At 42.0% G+C, this 10,861-nt stretch overlaps 1 protein-coding gene across 1 annotated transcript; it reads right to left on the bottom strand.

Moving 5' to 3' along the window:
• Nucleotides 4,660–6,069, bottom strand: LOC8066509 (sphinganine C4-monooxygenase 2). Its single transcript, XM_002451325.2, has 2 exons — nt 5,752–6,069; nt 4,660–5,462 (listed from the first exon to the last, which is right to left on the bottom strand). Exons 1-2 carry the CDS (start codon nt 5,995–5,997, stop codon nt 4,893–4,895), a joined length of 816 nt encoding a protein of 271 aa, XP_002451370.1. The 5' UTR covers nt 5,998–6,069; the 3' UTR covers nt 4,660–4,892.

The raw sequence follows: 10,861 nt of genomic DNA, 5'->3' as shown, positions 1-10,861 counted from the left end.
TTAGAAAATAGCTTCATGAGTGACTTTCTAGATGAAGCTGAGCTGTTTTGGAGAAAATGTTTGGTAAAATAGCTTCACCAACTACTTCATGCATAGTTGAGAGAGAGAAATGAGGGAGAAGCTGCAATAAGCTACTTTTTTCTAGCTTCATCCAACTTATGTCTTTGTGAGAGGAGAAGAAAAACAGCTTCACTCATGAAGCTGTTTTGAAAATAAGTGTTCGGCAAAAAAAACAGCTCACAACAGCTCATGAAGCTGTTGTGAGCTGTACCAAACAGGCCTGTAGTGTAGAGATTTTTGTTTTTTTAAGTTGCACAGTATAAGGCAGACACTCTTAATATATACACACATTTACCTTCATGAACATATATACGCAGACTCTATCTGTATATGAGCACTTTCAAATGACTGAATCGGCATAAACGCAAATCCTATAACCTTCGGATGACTGAAAGAGCGCCTTGTTATCCATATACGACGACGACGACGAATTGAACTAACGAAGCTGGTCCATGAATCTTGACATCTTGTGCATGTATACGTTCAGGCTTGGCATACGTGACCGGTGACCTGCTTAGTTTCTACCTTGAAGTCAAAGTCATAGGCCGTTTTCGCAGCGGGACGATTGAGAATTTTCGTCGGGCCAATCCATTTTGACAAGACGATGTCAATTACGTATGATCATATCGCACAGGCATAAATGAAGACATCTACACATCACTACTTAGAGGAACCTGTTTATATCTCTGAAACACAATATATAAATGAAGACATCTAAATCACTACTTACAGGAATCATTTTCGGATTCTATCAACAAAGATTTCACATCTTTGAGAAAGTCAACTCGTGACCTACTCTTTATAGCCATAACACCCCTCTAACACTACACCGTACACTCATTTCTGACTCATATATAGGATGTTTGAGATACTAAAAAACTTATCAACAACAAACATGTAAACCGGATCGGCCACTACAATTTTGATATTAATTAACTATGTGAATATTTAAAGTTGTTTAGAAATTTAATCTTTTGAATTCTAAAATCTATGAACTTAAAACACAACTTTAATTAAAAACTTTTTGACTGCAAAGTTATAGATTGTATTGAGAACTACAAATTTGGTATAAAACATGAACATCCAAGAATATTTAAAAAATCAAATTTCAGAATTCATGAACCTAAAACAATATTTTGTTACTCTAAACAATTTTAAATAAAAAGTTCTCAACAATAGAGTTGAAGATCCCATACATAATTTTGATATAAAATTTATCTTCATTCGAGTTTATATAGAAAAGTTATACATTCTTTTTTGAATATACACTACTAAAAAACGATTTACAGCGACTTTTGAAAACACTCTCCGAGACGAGCAGAAATTATAACCGCCTCGGTTAATGCCTTGTATTAACCAAAATGATCATTTTTTATTAACCAAGACGGTCGCAAAATAGATTAACCAAGGCGGACACCTTTAAAATGCCCGCCTCAGTAAATATCGATTAACCCGGACGGTTGACCTAACACAACAGTCTCAATTAATATATTAACTAAAACGATCACGTTATAAGGCCCGTCTCAGAAAATCAGGCCCAACCCGCTAGCCCACATCAGCCCACAAACATTTCTAATATATGAACAATTCAGAAAACCCTATATCTTTCACTCACTCTCCTATAGTCCCAGATGCATCACTCCTCTTCGCTCCTAACCCCACGCTCTCCTCCACTCCCCTCTCCATCCCATCCCGACGCGCCATCCCTTCCCATTTGGGCGCCCCTCCCCTCTCCTCGCGGCCATGGCGCAGGGTGGCCACGCCCTTCCAGCCCTCTCTCTCCTCCTTCTATGGCCTCTGGGTGGCACTCCCCTCCACCCTCTCTCCGATGGCGGTGACAGATCTGGTAGCGTGGTGGTCGCGGAACCTGTCGACGGTGGCACCCCTCCCTCCCTCTCCCTCTTAGATCTAGCGCAGCGCCCCTCCCTCCACTACCTCTTGGATCTGGTGCCGTGGGCGATGGGGGTGGCGCTACTCCTCGACATCTATGTCAACTCCAGCTACGAGGGAGGCTAGATTCGGTGTCATGGTGGCAGGGGAGGGAGATCAAACGCTGCCTGCTTCACCTCCAAACGTTGGCAGATTTGTGGTGTGGTCACGAGCCCGTGCAATGGTAGCCTGGCGGTGTTGCTGGATTCGACAAGCAGTGGCGCTTGGATAGGCTTTGGCGGACCTCGTTGATGGGCTCAGTGGGCCCCATCAACGAACTCGCTATAATTTTTTATTAACTGAGGCGGTTGGCCAAAACGCCTCAGTTAATTTCTTTTTGCCCGCCTCGGTTAATCTTTTGTGTAATAGTGTAACTATTTATATAGATAGACATCTTAAGATACCTACCCATGAAATTGTTTTTTAGATGAATGCTTAGAATCCTCACCTCTGTTAATAGTGATTTTTAGAGACAAACATCTTAAGATATATGTCTTTAAAAATTGATTTACTTAATAATATATATATATATATAGACACACACACGAAACTATCAAACCTGTTATTGGACTCCAACTGCACTTAAAAGTGAGACCTTGTTTAGATAAAAAAATCTTTTTAAATTTAGGTACTATAGCACTTTTGTTTGTATTTGGCAACTATTGTTTAACTATGGACTAATTAGACTCAAAAGATTTGTCTTACAAATTGTTGACGGTCCTTAATGCTTACATTTAACTGTCAACTAATCATGGAAAAGGATCTAAATGGAACCAACACCTAGACTTAGGGTTTTATCTAACAGAATTCCACGAGTTTTGGTGTTTGTCTATTTCTGCAGGGGGTTATCAGAAAATACGGAAGAAAGGCCCACACGTCGGGTTTACATAGAGATATTAACGTGCCGCACAATTTTCTATCATCTAGAAGACTCCAGAAGCCACGGGACCGAAGCGGAGGCCGAGAGGACTCAGGGACAGGGCGCCCGCCCTCCTCTCCTGGGCGCCCGCCCTCACATAGAGTCCAATCAGGACTCTCTTTCGGGATATTGCTCCACCGACCTAAAGGATCAAGGATAAACGTTCAATCAATGTCGGTTTGATCCAACGACCCAGATTCACTTGAAGGGACTATAAAACGAGACCCCCTGGCCCCTGGAGATCATACCTCTTCTACAGAATCAAAGTTAGGGTTTCAATTCTTCATCCAAGTAGAGAGGATTCCTCTAGTTCTTCTAGTTCTACCTCTAGTTCATCTAGATCTAGTTCTAGTTCATCTAGTTCTAGTTCTAGTTCTAGTTCTTCTAGTTATAGTTCTAGTTCGTTCTAGTTGTAATCTAGAAAATAGGGAGAGAGAAGAGGAGAGCGGAGAAGGAGGAGCCGGATCTGTCGGATCTTCCTCAACATTGTACTTTTGCAGCAACTGGTTCGTTCTTCATCGTTCTCCAGGTTCTTCAATTATTAATTCCTGAGTTCTTTAATTACTTTTATTTACATTCAAGTTATTTATTAGATTCCCGCTTGCATCAAGTGCTCTAGTCTTTATAACGCTAGAGTAGTAATTAATAGATTAGACGTGGTGTTTAGTCTTGCAATTACCTGGAATTGCACCCAATCCTGCGGATTGTTGTGGTAGCCTTAGGGTAGTGACAGCTCTAACGGTCGACGTATTCCACCTCGTTCGGATCGGTGTTTGTAGGACCGTAGTCAGACCTTCCTAGCCCCCTTCTCATCTCTTTCTGTGGTTAGTGCTTTGATGTCCCGAAATAGATAATCTTGAAGTAATTCTTGATTCTTAGATCAACTAGAGAACTCTCAGGAAACTTCATCTCTTCCCACCAAAAATAATTATATAGTTATCCTTGGGCGATCTTGGATCTTAATTAGTACACTCACGTTCTCTGTGGAAAATCGATACTCTGGAATACTCCCGGGTGAAAGCTACATCGGTATCCGTGCGCTTGCGGATTTTTCTGTTTGCGTTCAAAATACCCAACACAAATTACAGATAAACTGTGTAACTAATTCTTTTTTATCTATATTTAATGCTCTATATATAGTCACGATATTCGATGTGACGAGAAATCTTAAAAAATTTAGATTTTGGCTATAACTAACCAGGCCTGAGCAACAGAGAGTTCCAGTGATCCATGGATCGGAGAGCTTTGGTGCAACCACGTGGACTAGCTGTTACAAACTCTGCCATAGAGCTCTGGTGCACCACCGGGAGCCCCACTGGATGTAACAACTCCACAGAGTCCTGTAACATCCTCTATGTACCAAAGCTTTGATGTGAGCACTCACTATTATTGTAATGTAAGATGAGGGCTTCACAGCCCTTCAGCTTGGAATAAAATTTTACACATATATAACTATATCTATGCATAAAATTTTGTATCCAGACCTATAGCGATCCAATGCAATACCTATATGTACAGTTGTCATGTCTCTGGTCACAATATAGTCTTTTGTTGCAGGCTTTGCTGTGATATTACCAAATAACTATGAGTCATTTATTTAATTATATATCGGATGGTTATTGTTTTGGAAGGAGGTGACTGTGAGGCGGTGGTGTGTTCCACACAGAGCAGGAGTCCGAGCGGTGCGTGCACGAACGGCCCAAGTAAGTTAACGAGCCATTTTTGATGGCCCAAGATTTGCATGCAATTTCGGCGGGTTTGGACCCAGGTAATTCATGGGATATATATTAAAAAAACAAATTTCATTGTACATAAGATTATGTGGTCATAGTAGTATATCGAATAAATATGACCACATACTCAATGTATACTTACATAATACTACCTTAGTAATATGATCATATACTTCATGTACACACACGCTTCATCGGTCATATACACTCTTGATCTTGAGATACTACATATCCATGTATGAGATAGCTGTTTACTGCTGCTTGTTGCTTCCTCTCCTGTAGTCAAGGCCGGGTGCCCGGACATGGAGCATTCCTTGTTTGTCCTCCTCGATGAGGAAGGGCATGTAGGTCCCAAAAATCCTGTCCCACACGACGAAGAAGAGCTGAGAGTAGTTGCAGTTACCACCACGCAACTGGTGGTGCACGTCATGGTACGCCGCGTTGTTGAAGATGCTGATGCGATCCCAGCTGGGCAGCAGCGACATGCCGCAGTGGTTGTCGATGACCTTGACAGTGCAGAGCGAGAAGAAGAAGATCGAAGCCCTCGGCGACATGCCGGACACTAGGAAAGCGGTCGTGCCACCGACGGTGTCAGTGACGAAGCTCTCAAGAGGGTGTCCGTATAGGGCTCCGAAGGAGTAGGTAACCACGAGACGGTGGTGCCATGAGTGGAGGTTCCGGTAGAGAAACCTATTGGCGTGGAGGACTCGGTGCGTCCCAAACTGCCACAAGTCGAACCAGACCATGCCCACCATGATTTGGCAGGCTAACTTCAGATACGAGATCGTCTTCGTACTGCTGCTGCCGCTCTCTTCTTTGCCCTGTATATATCCAGCCGATTAAATTCAATTCAATAAAAATAGCTAGCTCATTATCACGTATTATATGTACAAAGGAACCGTACCAAAAAAAAGAGCCATATATATAATCATGCATGCTGACACGCAATGCAATAATAATGATCTTAAGCATCATGCATATATAGGGCCTATTTGATACAGCTCACAACAGCTTCATGAGATGTTGTGAGCTGTTTTCTAAAAAGACAACTTTACTAGTGAAGTTGAGCTGTAACAAACAAGCCCGTACAACGCACGCACACACACGTACCTTGAACATCATCACCATGGTCACCATGACAACCTGCACGAGCTGCAGAGTGAGGACGTTGCTGATGACTTGTCGCTTCGACACATGGTTCTTGCTGTCTTCATGGCTGCTTGGGTGCAACCTGTATTTGGCCAGATGCCTGGACTGGCCAAGCATTGCATGCAGGCCACAGTACGCCCAATACACCACGATGGGCACCACGACGGCCAGACCTTCGTCAGAGAGTAGTAGCTCTACTAGCTCCATTATTTGCGTGAGTTTATTTGCTTGCTGTTCGATCTTAGTACTGATGCGCTATGCAGGTACTGATGTGTTTGTCCATCTTACTACCGGAACGTCTCTATATATACTCTCGCTCTCCTGACTTTTATGCGTCTACCAGGGAGGACTGACGACAATTTATCTTCAGCAACGACTGACGACTGGGTCCGTTTAATATTTTGACACATGCGTCCCAAATAGGTAGAGGTATACGTTGCTGTTTGTTAACTGTGTCGTCAAGTGTTTATTAGACTTGGCTTACTTGACTTTTATATATGCATGCCAGGTAGGAATCTGGTCCGTAGTACTATATAAAGTACTTGTGTTCAGACTTAAGAAGAAAGACTAGTAGTTGTAGACTATCTTCTATCTTGCCTCGCGGACTTGAACTATGTCGATCACAATCAAGGTGCCACCAGTCAGTAGGACGGCTAATATACGGGGTTGAGTAAACACTAGTAAGAAAAACTCTACTGGCGGTGGAGATTTTTTTCTACAAGCAATTTTAATTAAAAATATCTGTGAAAAGAAATTGACGGGCCTGACTTAAGAACCACCAATAAAAACACATTTTCACTGGCAATTGTCTTAAGTGAACCGCCAGTGCAAATGGATTTGCACAAGCGGTTTTCCTATGAAAACTGCCACTAGTAATCAGATTTCTATAGGCAATTTTCTAAAGAAACCGCCACTATAAATCAGATTTCTAATGGCGATTTCTTAAGAAAAACCGTCTCTAGAAATAATTTGAAATTGATTTTTTAGTTTTTTCAAATGACCTCGTATAAAAGACCACCAAAATAAAAGTTGTAGATCTTGAAAAGTTATGAAACTTTATAGTTGATAACTTTTTCATTTGAACCCATCTTGTCATCGAAAACTATGTTCAAATTTGTTAAATTTGAAATTCAAATTTTATAAATGTCCTCGGATGGAGAAACTACTGGTATAAGAGTTGTAGATCTTGAAAAGTTATGAAACTTTGTAGTTGACAACTCTTTTATTTGAATTCATTTAGGGCCTCAAACAATCAATGTATGCTCGGTTTAGGATAATATGTGGAGAACTATACTCTAGTGTAGACACAAGTGAGTGTTGGGTGGTATGATAGAGGAGGTTACACGTGAGGAGAAGGTCGTGGGTTCGATTCCTGCCATCCACGTAACGCGTGATTTTACGTGAAAAAATGCACAACTTGTCACTTTAAAAGTCCAGTTCGGTTTTGGTAATTAATGACATCAAGTTGCTAATGTCATTGTGTTAAAGTGTTTTGAGTTAGGCATAGCAAAACAAGTAATGTAGGAGCAAGTGTGACATGAAGCGGTGGTCACATGATCACAAAGAGATAGAGTACGAACATAGAAATAAAGATCTTGGTGATGAAGCACGTGGTGATACACAAGGAGCAAAGCGATCAAGGCAAAGGTATAATCATAGGGTTTTGTTTTTGCCAGTCTAAGATGAGTAGAGAAGTGATTGACCAGATTTAGAATAGATAGCCGAGTATCAAAAGGGAAAATCACGGTTATCTCTCGGTTTAAGTGCTACTAGGTCAACATCTTAAGCATACACATTAGGATCTAGTAGAGCACTAAGTTAACTCTTAAATTTTTTTGTGAAAATAACTAACGCACGTGCACAAGATGATACACTTGGTGGTTGGCACGTTTGAGCAAGGGTTGAAGAGATGGCAAAGTCATGAGAGTGTTTCTCACTAAGAAACACTCGTCGAGTACTGGGTCATACAACGTCAGACGGTAAGGCAGTGTTCGACGAGTGCAGTGTAGGCAGGCGAAATTTGTTTTGCGTGTGGGAGCGTCCAACACTCGCGGGCGCAGTAGCTGTTCAGGCGCAGAGTGAGCACCTGACGCTGGGTGCGTCTGATGCCCCGGCGTTGGACACGTTCGGTGCACGCTCTAGGGTTTCAAATCCTTATTGAGTAGCGTCCGACGCATGTTTCAACAGTTTGTTAAGTTCTAAGTGACTGTTGAAGATCAACGGGTCACGTTCGAAGAGTGACACGTGGCTAAGATCTAATGCGCGAAGAAGTGAGCGTCGGACGTTGGGCCATGTTGAACGACTGACACCACCGAGTTTTGCTCCTAACGGCTAGCCCCTGAGTGTAATGTTGTAAATTGAAGGTGGTCGTGTTTGAGGAGCTCTCTCTGGCACTTCTGAACACGTACTTGAGGCATACTTTGAGTTAGAGAACATCCCCTCCACTCATCTTCTTGCTAGATTGCTCATCCTAGTGAGATTGAGTGAGATTCAAGTGCTTTGCTTTGAGAGTTGTATCTAGTGACACTTGATCCTTGAGTTGGCTATGAATTTCTTGTTACTCTTGGGTGTTTCCCAACACCATAGATGGCTTGGAGCAGCGGAGGTATTGAGCTCGTGATTTAAGAATGTTTCGAGCCTTACCGAGTGATTTGTGAGGGATTCTTGAGCCTTCCTCGCGGGAGATCATAATTGGCTACTATAGTGGATTGGTCATGGCTTGGAGGATCCCATCTTGTGAGTGAAAGTGCGGCACCCGCTGAGGGTATGGCTTTGGATTGCAAATTAGCTCGTGATCCATCAAGTGGGTGTATCGCCACAACAAGGACTAGCTTGCCATGAAGCAAGTGAACCTCGGTAAAAAATCGTGTGTCATTTCTTGCCGAAGATTTCTTATTGTGTACACATTGTAATTGATTCTTGGACATATCTCTACTTATCAACATCGGTATAAGAATGCTTACTCACTCCTTTACTTACTTTACTTACTTGCTTACCCTACTTAGTTGTATAGCTTGAGTAGTTTTGTTCCTTGATTTAGGAGTGTAGCTAGGTTTTGTAGTGCCTTATTATTTTGGTTTAGTGTTTAGTCTTGTACTAGACTTGTGTAGGAGGTTTTCTTAGCTTAGTTGTGTTAGTGCTAGATTGACTTTGCCATTTGTTTTACTAATAAACTTGTTTAGTTAAGTTTAGAAGAATTTAAATAGGCTATTCACCCTCCTCTAAATTATTTAGACCTTATAGACTTCGACGAAGATGGATAGGCGGCTGGCCAGCGGGCCTTTCTAGGATTTTTTTTTTCTATTTTTAAAACCTAATTTTATATTTTCTAGATAAAAGATTCCAGTTGGCTTAACTCAACCATGTGGAAATCAATTTTCACATGTGGTTATCTGATCTTAAATGAATTGTCAATAAAAATGTCTATTTTCATTAGTCCTTAGTACTGACAGTTTCTGAAAAACACCTGTACAAATAGATTATGAACCGAGCTTCTCTGTACTAGTGAAATACTCGTTCCCAACTAATCATTTTTAATAGGTAAAATTCCATACCCGCATCTATATATAGAAAATTTGTCTATACATTCCAACGAATTGTCCTGTCGCAAATGTTTTAAAAAGGCTGCAGAGTTTTCATCATCTCTCAAAGATAGCAAAAGAAAATGATGAGAATGACCAGAACTGCATTGTGAAGCCCAAAAGAAAGAGCAGCTCGCTAGCTAATACTAGCTAGGAAACTTGCATGCATGATGATGATATGATATGATACAAAACCAGAGATCGAGCTGAGTGATCAAAAGAGGATTGGATGAAGAAACGTTAATTGGCTCGGATGTCGAAGGCGACGTGGTTAGTTGTCTTGATTCGATCGTCAGTGAGAGGAGCGCGCGCGTCCAATTTGCTCCATCGCATGATCGCATCGCAGGGCCCTCGAAGAAGTTCACCATGTGATGTGAAGTGTGAACGATCGATGGTCCAAGAACGGCCGGCCAATGCAAGCTCATAGTACTCGCTCTGATCGGTCGATCATGGCGACTTTAATTTGCTGTGTTCAGGGGTCCGTGATTCAGTGAATCTATCTATCGCATTCGAGCTTGCGCCGCTCAAATTTGATCATCAGCATGCATCCGCAGCAACTGTTGTTCCTCAACCGCTGGACTGGACCCCCCCTAGCGTCACCATGTTCCACTTGCACATGCACTCACACCGCATGATTATATATATATTGGCATACATGCATGCATGACCCGATGACTTGGAAAGTCATCGCCATTTTCACAGCAGGACGGGTATATATATATGCTGAGAATTTTCGGCCGGCCAACCCACTTTGACAAGATGAAATCAACTACGTGAACATTCAAGGTTCGTTAGAAATTCAAAGTTTTGAATTTCAAGACCTATGACCTTAAAACGTACATTAATTTGGGACTCTAAATAACTTTAAATTTAAAACTTTTCAAAAACAAAGTTGCAGATTAATTATATTGAGAACTACAACTTTGGAATAAACTATATCAACATCTAGCTAGCTAGGGCCGTTTGAAAATTTTAAATTTTAAAATCCATACACTACAGGATTCTGGTACTTTGCCGAGAGCCCGAGCGCTCGGCAAAGGGCCACTAAGCTCTCGGCAAAGCCTTTGCCGAGAGCCCGCTCGGCAAAGACCGCTCGGCATAGTCTTAATCGGCATGCAAAGGCTGTCTTTGCCGAGCTCCACGTGGTAGGCTCTCGGCAAAGGCTTTGCCGAGAGCCACGTCAGCACTCGGCAAAGGCTGACAGCCGTCGCAAGGGAGGCGTTAGTTGACGGCTCTTTGCCGAGCGTCACCATGGCCGGCGCTCGGCAAAGATTGTTTATTTTTTTAAAAAAAATTCTTTGCCGAGAGCCTTGCTGGCTGGCTCTCGGCAAAGATTATTTATTTGTTTATTTGGAAAAAATCTTTGCCGAGTGTCTTACAAGCTGGCTCTCGGCAAAGAATATTTATTTATTTTTTTGAATATTTCTTTGCCGAGTGTCTGGTGGCTGGCACTCGGCAAAGCTGGGAACCACAGCCACGCAGTGCCCAGC

Source organism: Sorghum bicolor, chromosome 4 (genome assembly GCF_000003195.3).
Source record: "Sorghum bicolor cultivar BTx623 chromosome 4, Sorghum_bicolor_NCBIv3, whole genome shotgun sequence".
NCBI lineage: Eukaryota > Viridiplantae > Streptophyta > Magnoliopsida > Poales > Poaceae > Sorghum > Sorghum bicolor.
The sequence above is the reverse complement of the archived record's forward strand: the minus strand, read 5'-3'. Positions and strand labels throughout refer to the sequence as shown.